The sequence below is a fragment of the Phoxinus phoxinus genome (assembly GCF_949152265.1).
Source record: "Phoxinus phoxinus genome assembly, chromosome: 23".
Lineage (NCBI taxonomy): Eukaryota > Metazoa > Chordata > Actinopteri > Cypriniformes > Leuciscidae > Phoxinus > Phoxinus phoxinus.
The window spans coordinates 21,179,793-21,201,978 of record NC_136898.1 but is presented as its reverse complement, the minus strand read 5'-3'; the positions used below and the strand labels follow the sequence as shown (position 1 = coordinate 21,201,978).

Genomic DNA, 22,186 nt, shown 5'->3' with positions numbered 1-22,186 from the left:
AGAGATAAATCATTCACATCATAAATTAAACGTTTTAACAAGTTAACGTGACATGGAATCTTACCAAATACACTCAATAGACCAAATTTTCTCAAGAACAAATTGAAATTAAAAAAATGTTTTAAGTCTAGACAAAAAGCCCTAGAAAGTAGCCAACACATCACAGACACAAAATATTTCAAAGTGATATACTTTTAAAAAACCGAGCAACTATTTGTCCGGTGTGCACAACTAGCGAAAGAGCAACAAACTGCTTTCTTGTTTGGTGCAAATGTGTGCAAAAACTTCCACGAGCCTTTCTTTAAGTTGTTTGTTGACATCCTGTCACAAATTCAATTGAATTGCTGTATCTATAAGATGTTGCAAGTGCGAATTTCAGGATTGTAACTATAGTCAAGAAAGAAAAAAGTAGAAAAAAAATGTTAATGTCTGCAGGGTGCTGGACTCTATTCTTTATTAATATGTATTTATTTGAAATGGTTGATATGAAAATACAATCCCGAGAACAGAACACAGGATACGAACATCTCCTTAGCTCCGGGGTTTCAAACTGATTAAGCTTCTCATTCCACAATGGGATTGTGTGTGTTCACATAAAACGGGAATAAAACCAACAATTATCTTAGGCATAGTGTTCCAACATGTGTCAGAAACAAATATGTGCATTAGAAGTATAAAAATCTCTAATAAATCGTGTGGCGCCTTGTTAGATCAAGAGTTCAGCGCGGTGTCCAGACAGTCCAGGGTTCTGGCATCTCAAGAAGGGATGTTGTGGCTGAACCGATACACCTCAACCCTAGAGGACTCCAACAGTGAGCTCTCATTATGGTCTTTAGCACGGCTGTGGACATAATCTGTGCTCTCAAACTGGCAACAGGAACCCTGCGGCATCAAAGTACCGCACACAAGTCTGCTTGAAAAATGGGGAGTATCAATTCATGTCGACTCCAGAGCTGGTCAAAATTAGGATGAAAGCAATTTGGCTCAATTTGTGGACGTAAACTGCTGTTGATGACCATCCAATTAATAGCAAGTGACACTGATGTCCTGCAAGCCGTGCGGCTAAATAAATGATCATGCTGACTCTGTCCTTACCTAGCGCCAATGCTAAAGATAAAGACCACAAAAAAAAAGGAGAAAAGAAAAGGACCTGGGGCCGCATTCATGAAAATCTTCTTAAGAAAGAAGTTAAGAAACTTCCTAAGATACTATTTCAATTTCTTAAGAACTATTTAATCGCAAATGAATGCTGCAGAACATTGAGGTTGAAACCAAGCGAGGTTTGACTCTTTTGACTCTTTGTAGAGTTGTCACTGAATCTTGAATTCAGCATAGTCATAACCAATCATTAAGTTACTGATCATGTTGTCACTTCAGAGAACTCGTGCACATATCTAGCAATATGTATCATATGTAGCTAATGTTTTGTTGTAATGCTTAATGTTAGAAACGTAATATGCTTAAAGGGATACTTCAGGATTTAGCATTAAGCTTTGTATCAGTAGAAAACCTGTAGTATTTTCAAATTACCGTGCTTCCCTCCCTCATATCCCCCGGAGACACCCGATTTATGTATTTTTTTTGTCTGTAAAAAATCCTCAATGACGCAAAAATCGTCATTTTGCATCATCATCGGAGGCTTTTTTGGCCAGAGACTAAAAACTACAGCCAGTAGAAGGCGCTAGATCCGCATGTTTTCAACCCGCCCAAGGGTGGGATATCACTCACAGAATGTACAAATAGTGTCAGCCATCTTTTATTTGGACGCTAAGCTAACAGGTTCTTGTTCTGTGGAGAAAGCTGAGTAGTTAGGGGTTACAATCCTCTTTTTCCCGGACATGTCCGGCCGTCGAGATCGTCCAAAATGTCCGGGATTCGCCATTCAGTGTTTACATGCACAGATTTTGTTTCAATCTAACTGAACTCATCCCGATTGGTGAATCTGAATGTAGTGTTTACATGAACGCTAAACAAGTGATGGGTTAATGTGCGTTTTAACATTGCTAAGAAAATTCCAGCTCCTCCGTGAGAGATACGAGACCGGTGCGTCTCACAGGTGCCGCTCATCAGTAATCACGCCACCGGCCTCGCGTCGACTGCAAAAGCCGAATCCCGGAAACTTTTGGCGATCTCGAAATCCCGGGCAGACTCGTCACGGAGACTCACTAGTAGCAAAGCCTTGTTGTTTAACTGCGCTCTTACCGGTAGGCGTGGCTTGGGAGTGGCCTCGTAGGCCAGAGAAGCAAGTGCATTCTGGGAGTAGTTGTCTTTCATGAGCCACAAATACATTTTCTGGCTTTTCTCAGTCTAGAAAGCTCAAAATTCAAAAATAATTTCACATTTCTACTACATAAATTACCCATTTTAAATACACATTCATCTTTCCAGAGGTGAAGTATCCCTTTAATTAATTTATTGAAAGTTGGAGATTATTCTAAACTTAAGAGATTATTTAAAATGAGAAAATATGCTGAACGTTCTTCTTAAATCAGACAAATTTTCAGACAAATAACAAGTTAATAATAGTTAAGAAAAGTTTTACTCTTAAGAATACCAAGTTTAACCAGGAGGAGTAGGCTTGACAATGGGTGCGTCTCAATCAGTCTGATATTTTAAGGACTATCTCGATCGCAAAATCCTACGCTCACTCCGTAAAAAGTCCCACAATGCACCGTGAAAACCAAGGAGCCTCGATGCTCACTATGTTAACGGAAGTTCTGAAGCGCGAAACATAAATCACATGAGCATATATAACAAAAGATTGCATACCACACAGGGGCAATCTTGGCAAACTAAATTTTGCCATTGAGCAAGGCAGTTTACCTCTAGTTGCTTCATGAGGATTGAAGGTTTGAACCCAAAATGGAGCAACTAGAACAAGATGACATCCTGCTATGCTCCTTGGTAGCTTACAAAAGAAAAAGAAAAACATTGTCACTGCAGTCCAACCGAGCAAGTGATAATCAAATTTGTTTGAACTGGTCTTACACCTGAGGTAATCTAACCCTCCAAAAACGGATCTTATAGCCAATGCTCTTGTTCAGACAATAGAGGCAGATGTCACAGGACAGCTGATAAGGACAGGCCCAGGCAGAGACACACTTCCAAGGTGTGAGGTCCTCATTGATAAACTGCCAAGCTCGACTCGATGAGAGGAAGTTGCTTCCATGTGCAAACACTGCCCCCACCCACAGCTGCCTTCTAGAGAACCAAACCTTCTGGCAGCTCCCAAGACAGCATCTTCTATTAGGGTATAATAATATTTTCATAGGACTTGACAGCTAAGTTTTGATGCCAGGTTCTTACATGGCTACAAAGCACAGGTAAGCTGCAGAGCCTGGGCCTCCAGCCCAAAAACACGTGAGCCATTCAAGCCCGTAACAATGACTGCCTTTGTTCCATCCATCTGCTCCTCTCAGCTGACACACAGCTCTCTTCTGTTACTCCTGGTGAACCTCGGGTCCCCAAACGCCAGGTTCCTAGTTTCTAGGTTCTCAAGGGGCAAACGTACGGCACTGTGGACGTTTTAAAGGCTGGCCTTGTAGAGGACCTCTTCTAGTGTTTGGGAGCTCAGGTAAAGGGGAACCCCATGGACACTGGCATTCATTTGTTCTCCTCTTTAGGTCCCTAATCCTGAAAAGAGTGCATCACCTTCAGTGGAGCCACTCAACATCGATCCACTGCTGGAGATCTTGGTAGCCAGATGATTACATAGCCCTCGGTCTTGGTTAAAGCTGACATTCTCATTTCCTGCACATGTTTTGTTAGTTCATAGAAGGACCAATAAGATGACAGAGAGTTAGAGTACAGGTTGGGTCATCTCAGCTGGTCCAGGTGCTTAGCAGTTCACTGACTTCAAACCTGGCTAGGGTGGAGGGTGTCTCTCACACAAAGCTCTTGGATGGCTTTACAAGATCTGGAATATTATTATACTCTGACCACTATAATAGTGTTTTATGGTGAGTTTTTGTCCTTTTCGAAGCTCTGGTAACTTGCACGACTAGTCAACTAACTTTACCACACAACGGTCTGACTAGGGCTGGGACAATAAATCGATTCCTCGCGATTCGTGGATCGATTCCAATATTTTCTGAATGCATCGCCATTCTCTCTTGAATCGATTCTAAGCTTAGTGTTTAACAGCAGATGCCGTTCTAGGCTAGTTTTTAACCGCACGCTCAAATGCTCACGAAGAAGAGCGCTCGTGCGTTCTGCTGAGCCTGAGAATGTACTTGCACTGTATGCTTTTATGACGCAAGATTAAATTAAACAGCCCACTGCAAACACCCTTAATACGCTTCAACCTTTTCGAACTTTATGATTGATTATTTCATAGAAGTGGTGTTACTAAGGCATTGGAAGCCAGCAGAGTACGGCTGTTTTTAAAACATGCAGTGCCATCTGCTGTTAAAAAACTAAGCTCAGAATCGATTCGAGAGTGAATCGCGATGCATTCGGGAAAAACTCAGAATCGATCCAGAATAATTTCTCGATTCACGATGCATTTACGATCACGATTTATTGTCCCAGCCCTAGTTCTGACTAGTCATGGATAGGCTTCAGTAACATGACTAAAATGTATAGTTGGGCTACTGCTCTAATACGATTTAACTGTACAGAAAGGAAAAATAGTGTTCCTTTAATAGCTTCCATTGTGTTGGAATGAACAAATGCACATTTTGGCACGAAAACTAGAGAAGACGTGAAGATTCCACAAGAGTGACGAGTTATCTATTAGAGGCCTACATTGACCCTTGGTCGGAAATGAGCAGGCCATATAGGGAAACACCTCCGACTAAGTGATAATTTTGCTTGCCAGGACATGCTACCATTTACCAAACAAGAGAGGCATATCCTAGGCAACAGCAACACAATGGGTCTCTCAGCCAGCTTGCCAGTAAGAGTGGAGAAAGCTGAGAAAAATGCAAAGAGACAGTAACACCTTCTAATTTACTCCTCAGGGCTCAGCAAATTCCTCCGAATATCCTTTTGTTCTTCAGGTGGAGTCCATCTCCACCATATTGACCATGTTTGTGAAGATATCACAATACAATGTATTATTATTATTATTATTATTATTCAGGTAGACACGAACAAATTTCTACTAACTTTAAAAAAAAGATTAATTTCTACCATGGCAGTAAAAATCAAGCTTGTGTAGCTAGAAGCGTTTGCGTTCATGTACCTGTGTAGAGTATGTTCTGGGCGTAAAGCACCAAACTGAATTTATACTCAGGAAAAGTAAAAGTAAATTATTTTGTGCATCAAGTAAATGTCCTCAAGTACAAAAAAGTAGGGCCAATGCAAAGAATCGAGTAAAAGACCGAAAACAACAGCCAAACAATCCGCAGAAAGCCATTTGTATAAACAGAAAAGGTAATTGTGATCCTGGCATTTAGAAAATTAGGCAATTTGACTGAAATACCACAGCTATTAATAAACAGCACTGCGCTGAAGAGTGATGGGCTGTTTAAAATAGCAGAGCTGTGAGATATGCCCTTGTTAGACAGCAGAGCGAGATAAAAAGGTATTTGTTAACTCAAGAAAAGAAAAGAACAGTGTGATAAAGTGTCCTTGCGATAAAAGGAGGAGGGGATGAGAGTTTATTAACGAGTGAGCTCTTTGAAGAGGAGCCAAAGTGTGCCCACTGTCCTGCGGCCTCATCAGCCAGAGGGCACAGACACACAGACACACACACACACACACACACACACACACACACACACCCCAGCCAGCCAGCACAATGACAGCCATTCACCAAACCCTCTCAGGCCGCCAGCAGCGAAGAGACCGTCATTTCACAAATCAGACGAGAGAGAGAGGGATTGGTGATGAAGTGCTGGACGAGACCTGACGCACACATTTAATGTCTGAGGAGTGGGGGAAAGACTTTGTCGTCACTCACGGCTCTCCAGACCAGCCAGCAATTGTCGCTCATTCAGACAATTCAAATAAGCGAAACCCGGGGAGCTCTGGATGATTTACTTTTCATAAAGAAAGCACACAAAGTGACTGGCCACAGACCAATCCTTCTCATGAATCGAGACTTCAACATTTAACCCTCGCCCCTCCACCAGCCTGCTGTCGCAGTCAAAAAAAACGTCTTGAGAGCGGGTCGTTTTTGATCTGTTTTTCCAAAACGGATGCGGAGTAGCTCCTCACGCTTCGCAGGAGTGGAAATACTGTTTCTCAAGCTCCACTCTCAACTGATTTTGACTTTTACGCACGGTTCAGAGTTTTATAATCAAGCAGTATAATCTCAGTGTTGCGTGGAGAGGGCAAATGTTTTCAAGGTCTTGAAGCAGATGGTTAAAGCAGAGGTGGTGTATAATAATCGTATGATATCACATTTCAAGGAGGATAGTGAAGAATATTAGTTTTCCAGGTCTCCCTCGGACTCAAATGTAAAACGTCTACCTAGGTTTTGAGAAAGGAGACTGAATAATTGAATAACAGAGTTCCATAATAAATATTAATGATGGAGTTGATGAGTCAAGCGGTGTCCAAACACATGGCATAAGCCGAGGAGCGCAGAAATTAACCATAACACAGAGACTGTGTATATGCTGCATCCTCCAACCACTAGTTTGCTAACAAATTAATACATTTGACCACAACTAAAGCTCTAAACTGCAAGAATGGGTGTTTCAGCACAAGTAAAGTTACAAACATGTTGAGTACTTGCTGGAAGTAAAAATCATAGTTCATTAGTAAGCATTTGAGATTCTAAAACACACTTAGATTAAAACTTACAATGCAGAGTATAATTTAACTCTATAATCTCCTACTGGACAATCACATACTTTCTGGGGAGTGAACTATAATAAGTTAATGATTATTTGGCTCCAGACTAAAAAAATGTCTCTAAATAAGGTGTTAAAGAAATCTAGAAGTCAAAATCTATTTTTGCAGGTGCTAAATTTAAGCGTAGACGAACAGAAAATGATTAAAAATTCAGAAATTGCTTGGTTTTATGTGACAAAGCAACCCGTACTATTTTAATTGCATCAACCAAATGTTATTAAATGATTAAAAAATTCTAAATCTTCAAAAAGAAAATGTCTTCTGTGCAAAACCTGTAGGCTATTATATTATGACAAATGTATAAAATATTCTACTAAATACGCCACTCAAAGTGTTAAGACCAGACTGAAATAATCAGAAAACTTGTTAAAATATTGCAGATTCCTTGGGATTCTTCAAAAAGAAATGCCGAGCGGCAGGTGCTACACACTGAAATTGTACGAGATCTGGTAAACTTTACAAGATATTTTTTTCCTCATTACCTCAGCGTATCTACCCATAATTTCTGAGCTCATTGATGCGTAAATGTGTACGGTTATTTGTTCATATATTTGTATGAAAGAAAATTGTGGTCCAGAATGAGTAATTTTTTTAAGCTTAGCTTATTGGTTGCACCAATAAGGATTAATTTAGTGTTGTCAAAAATATTGATATTTTGATACGCATGTATAGTTCGATACTGAAATATCTGAAACGGTTCCAATACTCATTTTCTGCAGAACAGATACACCGATACCAGCTGCGTGTTTTCACTCTTCTCTCTGATGGTGAATTGACACACTCCTGTCACACACTCGCCTCATTCGAATAGTGCTTATATTGCACATGATTTGTCATTCCCGCAGGTTTTACACTATACAAGTGTACACAAGTATCAAACTGACTACTTTCTTTGTGGCTTATTGCACTTAAACGGACAAATACATGCAAAATTATGTCAAAATGCCCGTCTTGTCGAGTATTCAAGTAAATACAGTCAGTTTTGGAACGTAAATAGTAGAGAAAGATAACGCTTGTAACTGTATATTGGATCCATGCATAAACTCTTAAAGTGACAGCAGCCTAATAAACCTGCTGCCGTCTGTCATATTAATCAAAGAACAAAAGACAAAGAAAACCACTCGCTGCTTTTTTTTTTACAATGAAAACCATACAGTGTTATTTTACATTTGATTACTTTAATATCTGTATTTCTTACCTGAATATACTGTTGGACCAACCTGAAAAACTTAAAGCCATTTGTATTTATATGTGCTATAGTTTGTAAATTAATTTTTTTATTAATGACTTTTTACTTGTCTTTTTTTGTAAATGTAGTTCAACGATTCAAATAAAGCCTCTCGGTGCTGTGTGTAAGCTATGACAACAAAATTACACAAATTACAGATAATTTGTTATTATCTCATACATTTTTTTATATGCCAGTATATATGGCAGTTTTCCCCATGGTATCGAAACTAGTATCAAATATCGATATTTTTCAAGGTATTGTATCGAAGTTGGAAATTTCAGTATCGTGACAGCACGACATTAAATTAAGCAACGTTTAGAGCTAATCAAGGATTTGTTGATCTAGGATTTATTTTAAATTGAGTTGTGTTGCACCACATTTTTTAAAACACAGATTAACAAATCAGGGATTAGAAATCTGCGATTAAAACCTCCATTTACGATTAATTTTCTCCGCCATGATGGATTTTCCATTGTTATTATACAGCAACAATGTTAATATTCCATATCCTTCTTTATTGACCACCAGAAACTAGGATGAAGGAAATAAACTTGTAAAACGCCAGCCGTCTTTATAAACTGCTCCGTAGAGAGGCCGTTACTGATCAAGCAAGCAATGATTACACTGCGGCAGTGCATGTGGATTTCATAAGTGTTTATAGTATCAATTAATGGAGTAATATGGCAGCATAACATATGAAAAAACAACCGAGATAAGGAAAAATATTGACCGACAGGATTAAAATTAATCTATTTTAAATATAAATGAAATTGAAGATCAAATTATTTAAATAAATGCTATAAAATATCATTTCCATAGTGTATTAGGATATTCTAAATAGGAAAAAAATAGTTTTCATGACCCTTTTAAGAAAGAGTCATGTGAAGGAAAAACTTTTCCAAAACTTGATTAAATAATAAACAAAACATGGTTATTTCTGGTTCGTTAATTTACAACGGTGAACGAATACAGAGGTGCTCCGCCACTTCTTAGCTCTGCTCTGCTGAACGTCAATAGAGCCTCACATGCTGAAGTCTGGAGCCGCTCTGTCACACCGCCCCACACAGGGCACGCATGCTGGAGGTCCAGGAACCTGCAGACCCGAGGCACAGCTGCCAAGAATTAGATGATCCCTTCTGGCCTCCACACAAAAAGGGCCAGTGCTTTACTGATCCGGGTGACCTTTCCCTGAGAGGCTGATCGAGCGTCGGATTATGACGGATGACAACTGACAGGTGCCATTCAGAAACAGTGACACTGCACACTAAAGTCATCATCTTTGGTGCATAATTGTGGTTTGGACTCTTCATTTGGATTTCCATTGTCTTACAAACCTAGTAAAATCTTGCATTATGGTCCAGAGGAGCTTGAAAAGCAGATAATGGCGAGACCACATAAGATTATTCAGTGGTTTGGAGGATTCAGGTGGCTGCCGATTCACGCTCCTGTTGTAAATCCTGATGCTTTTCACTGCTAAATAATCCAGCTCAGGATCATTACTGCGCAGACTCGGGCTCCGAACAACGGTTTCTGGGATATTTGACTTCATTTTTCTACAGTGGAAGGAAGCAGCAATGCGCTCTCCATCTTTATTTTTACAGTCTATGGTCTGGACAAAATGTTAATGTGAAGGAAAACATTTTTCAAGACTTGAGCAAGTAATTTGGACTCGTTCATTTACAAAAGTGAGCAAATACAGAGATGCTCAGATGCTTCTCAGCTCTTCTCTGCGGAATAGAGCCGAACATGCTGAAATTCATCTTGAAAGTATCCGTAGCACAGTATGTAAAAAAAAAATAAAAAAAATACATAAGTGCATTTTAAATCTATTAATACGTTTATTTAAAAACACTCTAAAAAGTAATTCAGGGGACCTGTTGCCATAATTTAAGTGCATGGCTGCAATTTTAAAAATCTATTTTAGTGATTTAATTAAACCTTTTAAGTTGCAAATATTATTTTGAGTTTGTTGTTGATCATTACATTAACTTAATATTTTGAGTAATTTAAACTCAAATTTCTACTTTACTTTTTTTTAGTGAAAACTTAGTGAAAATGTTTTGTTAACTTTGGAAATTGGGCAGTGGAATTATAGTTCCCAGCATGCTTTGCATAGAACTGAGTAAGTAGAATACATTTTAAAATTAAGTGTGACTTTAGAGAAAGGGAAAGACCATGTTTGCCATTAAAGAGTTTCTGTTATGTTGAAGTTTCTGTGGTTACCATTGTGAGTAAGAGTAAACGACATGAAGGTAAACACTAGATTGATGCTATAAGCAATGACTGCGCTAATGCCAGAGACAAGTAATATCTTGTTCATTAAATATACATGTTAAATAAGACACATTAGTATGTGGTATGACAGCTGTGGATTTTAACTGAAATAAACCAAATTAATTGGGTCCAGGGTTACAACTCAAGTAGTTGGAGTGAATTAAATTTGAGTAATGTTTAATGTTATAAATGTTATAATAATGTTATACATTTTATTTTAATTTTAAAAATTAAGTTAATCTAACTCAATAGTTTGTTGGTTGAACAACTTCATTTGAACTAATTCATAACTCAAAAAAACATTTGTTGAGCCAACATTATTTTTTGTAGTGTATATGTAAATATGTTATTATACATTTTATATATAATTACATATTACAAATATTGACATTAAGTATATGATAGATAGATAGATAGATAGATAGATAGATAGATAGATAGATAGATAGATAGATAGATAGATAGATAGATAGATAGATAGATAGATAGATAGATAGATAGATAGATAGATAGATAGATAGATAGATAGATGGGACTAGGCTTAAGCCTTGTCTGTGAAACCGGACAATTTACTGTCTAATACTAATACTAGTAATGAATACATAACATTTTATTATACATTTAATAAATACAGCATACAAAATGTTAGCTAGATAACGTTGCAAAGAAAGTGCCAAGTACTTGTTTGCTTGTTCTTTTGCCCAAGGTTTCATAGTTTTCTCTTTTGAATTGTGGCTGTGGTATATCACTCGGGTTTAAATGAAAATATTAAGAGCGTATGGCTATATCCAAGAGCCATATGGAAGCACTTTGTATCCTTAGTTATGCCCTGTCTGTCGGGTTTAGTGTAAGTGGCGGCTACCATATGTCGTGATGTCGGGACTCCCATAAGCATGCTGTTTTACTCATTAATGCCACCAATGATATGGACAGCGGTAAGTGTTTATATATTTTTGTTAAATAAAAGGTCATCAATATCAAAGGTCACTACATTTACGGCTAAAGAAAATGGTTTGTTTGTAGAACCCCAAAAAATATTGCGATTTTCATTAGCAAGACTACCAGAAGCATGCCACGAACCATGCCAAAAAACACAGATCGCCAACCAGGAAATGAAATACTATCTTAAGCAGTAGACATGAATCCAGAGGAGCTAGATTTCAGCTCGAGCCTCGTAGACTTATTCCAACCAACATCAGATCCTTCCTACAGCCTGTGCTTCCTTCCAGGTGACTGGCAACCAAAGCTTCTCTCTTCACCTAAAAGCTCCTGTAAGCCTGAGTGGGAAAGAGCTCTGGGCTGCAACAATGCTCCCTTTGTCTTGCAACAACACTCTACCTACCAGCCAACTCTTTGATTGCAAGCCAAGACAAACCACTGTGTTGGGTTACAGTTCTTGTAGCCAAACACCACGCTTGTGTTTAATATACTACAGTCTTTCTGCATTTTGCTTCCTGTCAATCAAAGCCGCGAGACTCGTGGGTTTGGCCATTACTTCATTATGTAGAAAAAGAAGAGAGCATGTTTATTATGATCGGAAAAGTATCCCGACACATAACGGTCGATGCTGAGATAAGGCAGGTGTGCTTCCAGAGAAGCGGGTGTGATGGAAGGGTTCTCCGCCGTTAGCGCCTCCGTCAGTGAGGTTATGAATCCCTTAATCCCCACATTTTCAAAGGTCACACGCTGATTTCAAGGATCACATGAAAGAGATGAAACTGTGACAATGCGTCTGATATGAGAGGCTTTGAAAAATGGGTTTTAAAGATGAGACGAATATGAGATCAAGATCTTTGTTCAAGTAGTTTTTGCAACTTGCACTTTGACTATAATCTCCCACAAAAATAAGGCCTTACTTCAAAAACGCTATCATTTTAACAGTATTGTGGGCGTTACTAACAAGTAACTAACTTGTTAAATGCTTGAATCAATATGATTATTTTGCTTGAAAGTGTATCTGTTATCGTTACGTTAACTGCTAGATGCATGTCACAGTTTCACTTCCGCAATAGCGTTCGGTGTGATTCTACATTAAAACTAATGTTGATGTCAATGTATTGTATTCTGTTTGCACTCATCTTTACGACGCCATTTTAATCAGTTTTGGAATCAACTTTTAGGAAAGAGTGCGCACCACTTTTAGGAAGAGTGCGCACCACTTTTAGGAAGAGTGCGCACCACTTTTAGGAAGAGTGCGCACCACTTTTAATGGAAGAGTGCGCACCACTTTTAATGGAAGAGTGCGCACCACTTTTAATGGAAGAGTGCGCACCACTTTTAGGAAGAGTGCGCACCACTTTTAGGAAGAGTGCGCACCACTTTTAGGAAGAGTGCGCACCACTTTTAGGAAGAGTGCACACCACTTTTAGGAAGAGTGCACACCACTTTTAATGGAAGAGTGCGCACCACTTTTAGGAAGAGTGCGCACCACTTTTAATGGAAGAGTGCGCACCACTTTTAGGAAGAGTGCACACCACTTTTAGGAAGAGTGCACACCACTTTTAGGAAGAGTGTGCACCACTTTTTTCACACTTTTAGTCGCTTTCGCTGATCCGTGTGAACGAGGATCATTTTAACACTATTGTCGTCTGTACACGAAACTTTTCATAAACGCAAAGGAAAAACTTCTCCAAACATAATTGTCGTGTAAACGTATCCTTAATATAGACGATTTATCTGTAATCAGCCACAAAATGAAAATTAATTATTGGCCCCACAAGCACGTCAAATGGGGACTTGGATGTGGACTTTTTTTCAATAAGTAACGACATTGCAACCACCCAGAATACCCTAGTAAACCCATAGCAACGTCCTAACATCATTGCAGCCAGTTTTTAACAGGCAAACAATACAAAAATCGCAGTCAGTTCTACTTTGCACATTATTAAATATGAAAAAAGAACTGGCCCTTCACTGAATTAGAAAGCTTATACCTTTAAGCCATCATCTGTAGGGCAGAAATATGCTACTCTTTTTCAGGGATTCATCAAGCTCATTTGTTTCAGAATTTTCCAACCAACCCTGAGCAGGGTCTCTGTTTTTGTAATTGAGCTAAATAAATGCAAGGATGAAATGAAGCATCTTTGAGCACAGAGAAAGGTCAACAATAGCTCTCAAAGAAAGCACTGCATCGACAGAGACGCTCAAACAGTTTTCAAAGAAAGAAAAATACTCCAGAAGCACGTTTACAATTAATTTCTCTAATGTACGACGCGGTCTCTCAGGAGCAGCGGTGCTGGGGTTGCCAGGTTGGCAGGAGCGAGACGTTTTCCCCTGCTGTGGCAGAGTAATTTGATTTTTGAGTCAGAAATCTCCTTCACCTTGAGGGACCCGGCTGTGTCCACTGGAGCGGATCCACTGAGGACGAGGAGCCACTGTGCCACAGTTCTGGTCCACTGCAGGTGCCACTGGTCTTTAGAAACTTCAGGAGTCAGACGTCTGGTCAACCAGCAACACGCTGAGATCACAGTGAGCTGACTGACAAAAACACCCTCAGTATATTCAACTATTATTGTGTATTTTTGCTTTGTGGAAATTTAGCGCCACAAATAAAATTGCAGTTACTAGTAATAGCCAATTAGAAGAAGTTTAACTCCCTTTAAAACACAAAAGCAATTTCTGTTACATTAACTCAATAACAAATACTAGTAAATTACTAACTACAATAGTTTTGTGCACTCAAAGGTTATTGATATTATGCCTGTTTATTTCCTAAATACATATCTGTGAAAATGCTGCTCATTCTTGGATTCAATCATCACAATTTTATTTAAATGATGCTCTTGCTCTGTATAAATGCGTCAAATCTGTGAAAAGTTCTTCTAACAAATGCAAAACAAAGACGTTTTTAGCAAGAGGAGTCAGTTTATTTTGTGCTATCTGAACAAGAATACTCTAAACACGTTCCTAACAAAAGTTGTTTTGTTCGATTCTGGCCACGATTTCGGCCGTCTGAGACAAATTTTGTGAATCCTAATCCTAGAAGATTCCTCTGATCCTAGGCCAGAATCTGAAGTCTTTGATCGCTAGTTTGACATGTTCACCGACAGCCAATTAATGACCGCTGCGATCAGATTTTACCTCTGATGAAATTCTGGCAGTGTCAGACGTTTTGAGGCACAGTCCTGCAATGCGGCCGTCAAATCAAAAACCAATAGGAGCAAAGAACCTGATGACAATGAGTGAGACGACAACAAACCACCACTTGCTCCACACACATCGTTTTTTTTGTTTGTTTGTTTTCTCAGTTGTCTTTTAACCCTTGTGCATTGTTCAAATTCCCATCCTTTCGTTATGTTCGTGGCTGAAAACAGCCACTACTTTAAACTGCTGTAAAAATTGATCAGATAAATATTTTTTTGCCATTTTTTTGCATAAATCTATTAATCAACCTCAGTCCTGTTCAAAACTACTAAATGTTTTTAAAAAAATCAAGATTTTAACTCTTTAATTGCCAAATTCATAAATTATGTAACTGATTTGGGAGGGGAAAAAACACAAAATTACTTATTTTCAATATAAAATGTGATTGTGGACTGGATTTTTTTTTACCTTTTATCACAGTCTTGGACATGTCAAAGATTAGAAACAACATTGGTTTTGATGCATTGTTAGTTTTTGTGCAGCATCAGATTTTAACTTTTTCTCCCTCATTTACTGTTCGTGGCTGTTTTTGCCCCATTGACTTCCATTATAACCACATTTTTTGATTGCAAAGCCATGACACCATAAAATCATGCATTTTTGATTGTTGGTGGTTTTCCCTGTTGGGAAGAGGTAAAAATTGAAATTTTTACTGTTGATAACCAGGTGGCACCATTAACCCTTTATATAGGCCTGTGCAAAAAAAAGCTTAGTTTCTGGCTTTTACATGGAGTTATATGAAGTATAATAGCATAATAAAGTGTGTGTGTGTGTGTGTGTGTGTGTGTGTGTGTGTGTGTGTGTGTGTGTGTGTGTGTGTGTGTGTGTGTGTGTGTGTGTGTGTGTGTGTGTGTGTGTGTGTGTGTGTGAGAGAGAACTTGATGCGTCTGAGAAAATCAAAATATGCACCTCAGCTCTCAGAACTACATGGAGTAAACAAAAACAAAGTAAGTGTATTTATGCATCTGCCTTTTGATGGTGAGAAATGCAGACTAAACAACAAACTAAGCAAGTGGATTTGAACACTTGCATGCAAGCCTGCTGGTCATTTGATGGTGAGAAGAGCAGCAAGCAACATGAGAAAGGGCTTGACTTGCAGTGAAGTTCTAGAGATGATCATGCAGCCCGACCCCTCCAGCGAGCTGCAGGATGTATTGTCTTCTCCCTCTGACACCACAGACTCAGGAGAGGCAGATCCTGATTTGGATGTGGCACCCTCATCATCCTCTCTAGCTTCCACTGAAGGCGAGGGGGATTCGGAAGATCCTGGGTCTGGGTGGATTGGGAGAAACGGCGAAGTGTGGTTTTCCACCAACGCGGAGACAACTCCCTTTCTTCAGCCTGCCAGAGGCGTGACTCCAGGGCCGACGAGATGATTGACCTCATTGTCAGCATGACCAACCTCCAAAACGTAGAGCTCTGGTGATTTCTTGAATCTTGAGAGGGACATGGTGGCTCTAAAAATCGCACGACCCACTGTGATCATCCCACAGGCAACGTGTGGACTCCCCTCTGGACCTGTAGACGCCGGCCAAAATCAGTAGCCCCATGTAGGCACGGAGATCTGTGGAGTCCACCCCGGTCCAGTTTCTCATTGTGCGGCGCCCGTAAAAAAACAGATTGAACACAGAATCAATGTTCTGGACCCTTGCGATGGCATAGCGCGTCAGCCATGAAGTCATGCCTCTGGCAGGCTGAAGAAAGGGAGTTGTCTCCGGGTTGGTGGAAAACCACACTTCGCCGTTTCTCCCAATCCACCCAGACCCAGGATCTTCCGAATCCTCCTCGCCTTCAGTGGAAGCTAGAGAGGATGATGAGGGTGCCACATCCAAATAATGGTCTGACTCTCCTGAGTCTGTGGTGTCAGAGGGAGAAGACAATACATCCTGCAGCTCGCTGGAGGGTCAGGCTGCAGAATCATCTCTAAAACTTCACTACAAGTCAAGCCCTTTCTCATGTTGCTTGCTGCTCTTCTCACCATCAAATGACCAGCAGGCTTGCATGCAAGTGTTCAAATCACTTGCTTAGTTTTTGTTTAGTCTGCATTTCTCATTATCAAAAGGCAGATGCATAAATACACTTACTTTGTTTTTGTTTACTCCATGTAGTTCTGAGAGCTGAGGTGCATATTTTGATTTTCTCAGACGCATCAAGGTGAGTTCTCTCTCACTCACTCACACACACACACACACACACACACACACACACACACACACGACACACACACACACACACACACACACACACACACACACACACACACACACACACCACACACACTTTATTATGCTATTATACTTCATATAACTCCATGTAAAAGCCAGAAACTAAGCTTTTTTTTGCACAGGCCTATATAAAGGGTTAATGGTGCCACCTGGTTATCAACAGTAAAAATTTTTTTACCTCTTCCCAACAGGGAAAACCACCAACAATCAAAAATGCATGATTTTATGGTGTCATGGCTTTGCAATCAAAAAATGTGGTTATAATGGAAGTCAATGGGGCAAAAACAGCCACGAACAGTAAATGAGGGAGAAAAAGTTAAAATCTGATGCTGCACAAAAACTAACAATGCATCAAAACCAATGTTGTTTCTAATCTTTGACATGTCCAAGACTGTGATAAAAGGTAAAAAAAAATCCAGTCCACAATCACATTTTATATTGAAAATAAGTAATTTTGTGTTTTTTCCCCTCCCAAATCAGTTACATAATTTATGAATTTGGCAATTAAAGAGTTAAAATCTTGATTTTTTTAAAAACATTTAGTAGTTTTGAACAGGACTGAGGTTGATTAATAGATTTATGCAAAAAAAATGGCAAGAAAATATTTATCTGATCAATTTTTACAGCAGTTTAAAGTATTGGCTGTTTTCAGCCACGAACATAACGAAAGGGTAGTGAATTTGCCCAGAGTGTACTGTTGAGTTTTTGAAAATTTTCAAAGCATTTTCCTAAAATATGTGTAAAAATAAGCTTTGTCACCAAAAATCATTCCATTTGCTGAAACACGGAAAAAGTTATGGCCAAAATAAGACTCAAAAATACCCCATAGTGGCTGAAAACAGCCACAACAGCACATAAGGGTTAAAGAGATAAGCCATGATTTAAAATGAACGCTTGCTTTTGTTTGACAGCCAACATTCCTATCCCGCATGTAAATGCTGCTCACAGTCACTGAACGTGCCACGGGTTGACCGTTTCTGACGAGTCTGACATTAAAGTCAACTGAGATCTTACAGCGTGACGTGGCTTACAGTGAGGATCAAGTCTGACAATCGTAAAGGACTATTAGAAATCCTACAGCTTGCACCCGGCTTTACTTAGATACATGTCATGTACATCACTTTGTAGAGGTTTCTCATATGAGCTTTGAGTTCTTAAGACTATGTGTCAAGTTAAAATTTTTGAAAATAAGAGTAATTTTCCACATCCTTAATGCGTGCAAATAATAACTGGTTTTGGTAAACATGCATTTAATATCATAATATAAACTCTAAACTAGGGTCCAATATCATTAAAATATTATTATTATTTTTTTATTTTGCAATTAACTGTGCATAGTAAGTGCTAAAGTCTCTTTAAGGTTGTCAGACACAATGCTGACTGGAAAAAGACTATGCATTTCAAAGTAGGGATTGATCATGAGTGTTTAAAATCAGTCAACCAATCAGTTTCCTATTTACTGGCCATGTAGAAACTAATAAAACATTAATAATGGTTCATTCAATTTTTAAAGTTGTCATATTAACATGGAAAGCCTAATTCTATAAAAAAAAATTACAGAGGTACATTTTAGGAGAACACAAAGAACACATAAAACATTTTGTGACAGACACTAATGCCGAAGCAACTCATCCGCATCCCTGGGATGTGCGTCTGATCTTCACAGACCAACAGTGCCTTCTGCTGGACACACTTTATATGCTCTATCCACAGCACATTCAGCAGCGCTGGCCAATCCTGGAGGACCAGCATCCTGCAGAGTTTAGCTCCATCACTCCTGCTTGATAGTTTCTACTGATCCCCAAGTCCTTGATTAGTTGGTTCAGGTGTGTGTTGGAGCTAATCTCTTCAGGTCGTTGGTCCTCCAGGATGTACAGATGTATCTGAATTGAAAACCCCCAGAACACGGATGCTAGTACACCAGGGACTGCTTCAGGCTCCCTATAGAGACTTTGGCACAGGTTTATGCTTTATCTTATACCTATCCAATTTTTTCTTTAAGACTGTTCATAGCTCTTTTTTTATCAACTGCTAGTGGGTCATGCTAGAACTTAAAGTCCCTCTGTAGTCAATAATTTTATCCCATAAAACTCATCTTTGATCACCAAAATGACATAAAAGTTTTTTCCTTGAAAAATAATTTCTTCATGCCTTAAAATAGCTTGAATGTAACTCTACACCCTTGCCTCATTTAGCATACGCCGTTCTATGAATGTGCAAATTATCCCCGCCTCCACTCACTCACACCAGCTTAGAGATCCACTCGTTGGCAATCACGCGTTGATCTGATTGGTTACAAGGTAGTTTGTGACGTCAGAAAGTGACTGTAGTTTTAAGGAGAAAATACTCCGCAAATGATGTTGACTTGTGAATTTGCACATGGTTTGTCTTAAAGCATTTTAAAAACAACACATAGACACATAAACAATATTAAAAGCTTGATTTTCACCACAGGGGGACTTTAAGTCACTGTCTTAACATAATGGCTATGTTTATGCAACCGGCCCCTGATTGGTCAGCTGGATCCGTGTGTTGTGATTGGTCAACTGCTTCCACAGTGAGTTTCAACACACTACTAATTAACTCAACCAGGCCCTGCCCCCTTTATTCTGCGTATGCCTTGGGCAGGAATTATTTAAATGAGGAATATTGTGACGTTGACACGATTACAAGAGAACTGAACTGAGCTGGACGATGACAGAGCGTTTCTTCAGAGTGGCTATATATATATATATATATATATATATATATATATATATATATATATATATATACAGTACATGAACTAAATTAATTACTTTTTTATAACAAAAATGAACCATCAGATCACTAAACTTACTTAAAGGTCCTGTTCTTCGTGATCCCATTTTTTAAACTTTAGCTAGTGTGTAATGTTGCTGTTAGACCATAAATAATACCTGTAAAATTACAAAGCTCAAAGTTCAATGCCAAGCGAGATATTTGATTTAACAGAAGTCCCCTTTCAAAGCCTACAGCGAACGGCCGGTTTGGACTACATCCGTCTACATCCTGCTTTAATGACGTCACTAGAACAGTTTTTTGACTAACCTCAGCACGCGTGGTCTTGTTGCGCACCTACAGAGAAGAGGAAAAGTTGCGTTTGTAGAGTGTTTGTCGCCATGTCGTCGAGACGCTGTTATTTTCATCTCAGAGTCAAATCACCTTTGTTTGGCCATATTAACAATAACACTGAGCGCATGCATCTCCACTATGGTAAGAGGCGTGACCTTTCCGGGCAACGTGCGCTAAGCTGCTGTCGAATCACAACAGGAACCGCTGGCACAATCAGAACTCGTTACGTATTTCTGAAGAAGGGACTTCATAGAACAAGGAAGTCATCAGCCCGTTTTAAGGAGAGTGAAAACATTTTCACAAAATGTATACAGATAAGTACATTTTGTGAAAAATACTGTGTTTTTTTACATGCGAAACATGAACACATGTTATATTGCACACTGTAAACACAATCAAAGCTTCAAAAACACAGGAAAAACGGGACCTTTAAGCTGGACTATGACACTATTTTCTTCCAGATCTGCTGTACAGCCGAAACAAACTTTGTTGCATTATTTTCCTGTTATCACTGTAAAGCTGCTTTGAAACAATCTGTACTGTAAAAAGTCTGTATTGTCGTTATTACACACTAAAGACAGTTGAAGATGTCAAAAAGCAATTAGGTCCTCTTTACCATAATAACTTCTAGTAGTAATCACCACATGACATCGACTCGACTCACAAACACTCGCTCAAAAAAACAACCGATTCCAGTTGTGTGTGTATGACAGTACAATTCACAAGTACTAATAAATACTAAATACTGAATGTCAACTGTGCAATAAGAGAAAAGGACATCATCAGAAGAGAACGGCATTACCTGCGAGAGGTCTTCTTCACCATGTCTTGACTGGTCTTCTCCTCATCCATCTTTTCTTTCTTCAGTTTCTTTGCAATGTTCTCTCGGAGCTTCTCTCTCTCCAGTTCACGATCGATGTCGTCCTCCACATCATCGTCGGCATCATCTCCGCCACTTTGGTTGCTTTACATACAAATATATATATAGTATATATATAGCATTCAAACTAGCGTTATTATTGTTAACTAAAATTGGGTAGGATCAAGGGATGTAGAATATGGTCATGCAGAATAAGGCATTAATATGTGCTCTATATAGTACTAATAAACAGCCAATATCCTAGTAATATGCATGCTAATAAGCAACTAGTTAATAGTGAGAATTGGACCCTAAACTAAAGTGTTACCAATAAAATATTATTAGTTGAAAAACTTAAACCTAAACTAAACGAAAATTAGAAATGTTGCCTTGGCAATAAACTAAAATAAGTTGAAGCACTAAAATCATTAACTGAAAATAAATAAAACTAACTAAAACATTGCGAATATGTAACGCTACATAATGAAATGATTAAAATTAACATTAAAAACTACAAATATAAAAATAAAATGTAATTCAAAATATTAATACATTTTTATTTTTTACATAAATATGGGTTACATCTGCATGCTTAAGATAGTTCATCAATATATCATGACATTACTATTCAAGGGATTTTTTTCCTGACCTGTCAACGACTGGGACAGAGCTTAACTTGGGATCATCCTTCAGCAGGTCGTGACTGCTTTTGCTTTTCCCTTTCATGGTCTGCAAGACAGGACATGTTGAAAGCGTTTTCCCACACATGAATATTCACCTCCACAGAGGAATATCTGTGACCGGACACAAAGCTATACCTGGCTGACTTGTTTGACCATCTCCTCCTCTTCCTCGGCCTCCTCTCCAAACGACAACAAGCTGAAGTTCCTATAATGAAACCTTCCTGGTTAATATAACATTATACCGCATCAAAACACAAAATTAAAACAAAACAAAAAAATCGAATCATAACTTAAAAAAAAAAAAAGATCATATAATAAAGATGGACCCTTTACTTTCTGTAAATATATGGGATTTTTTTAACATCCTTTTTTTTTTGTTAACCTGATTGTTTTTGATAAGATTGACAATCTACATGATTTGATGTATCATTAATGTTTGTGGTTCAAAGTTCAGAATGATTTCTGAAAGTTTAATATTCAGAGCATGTGATGCTTGCAAGAATCATAGTAATCACTATTATTGTTAACTAAATATCAATTTAACCTAAAAATATCAAATTAAAATTAAAAGTTGTTTTCTTTTTTGTTGTTTGAAATAAAATGTAGTCAAATTCAAATATATATATAAAAGATGAATAATATATTTAAAAACATATTTGAATAATATATATATATATATATACATTATAATATAATATAATAATATAATATTTTTTAAAAATTATAAAAATGACAGAAGTACACGGCAAAATTACTATAAAAAAACATTTAAGTAAAAAGAAAAAGAAAAATATAAAAATAAAAGCTAATTAAAAATTTTAATAAATAATAATAGTATAGAAATAATACTAAAATAACACTGGATGAAATACTG

General features: G+C 38.3%; 1 protein-coding gene across 1 annotated transcript in view; it reads right to left on the bottom strand.

Annotated features, from left to right (window-relative positions):
• cwc27 (CWC27 spliceosome associated cyclophilin) overlaps window positions 1-22,186 on the bottom strand; it is a 45,628-nt gene that overhangs the window by 19,683 nt on the left and 3,759 nt on the right. Inside the window, exons 7-9 of the mRNA XM_079598711.1 lie at window positions 21,448-21,517; window positions 21,279-21,358; window positions 20,573-20,734 (exon numbers count right to left, since the gene is read on the bottom strand). Of these exons, the coding sequence (XP_079454837.1) occupies window positions 20,573-20,734; window positions 21,279-21,358; window positions 21,448-21,517 (312 nt within the window). The remainder of the gene's footprint in view (window positions 1-20,572; window positions 20,735-21,278; window positions 21,359-21,447; window positions 21,518-22,186) is intronic.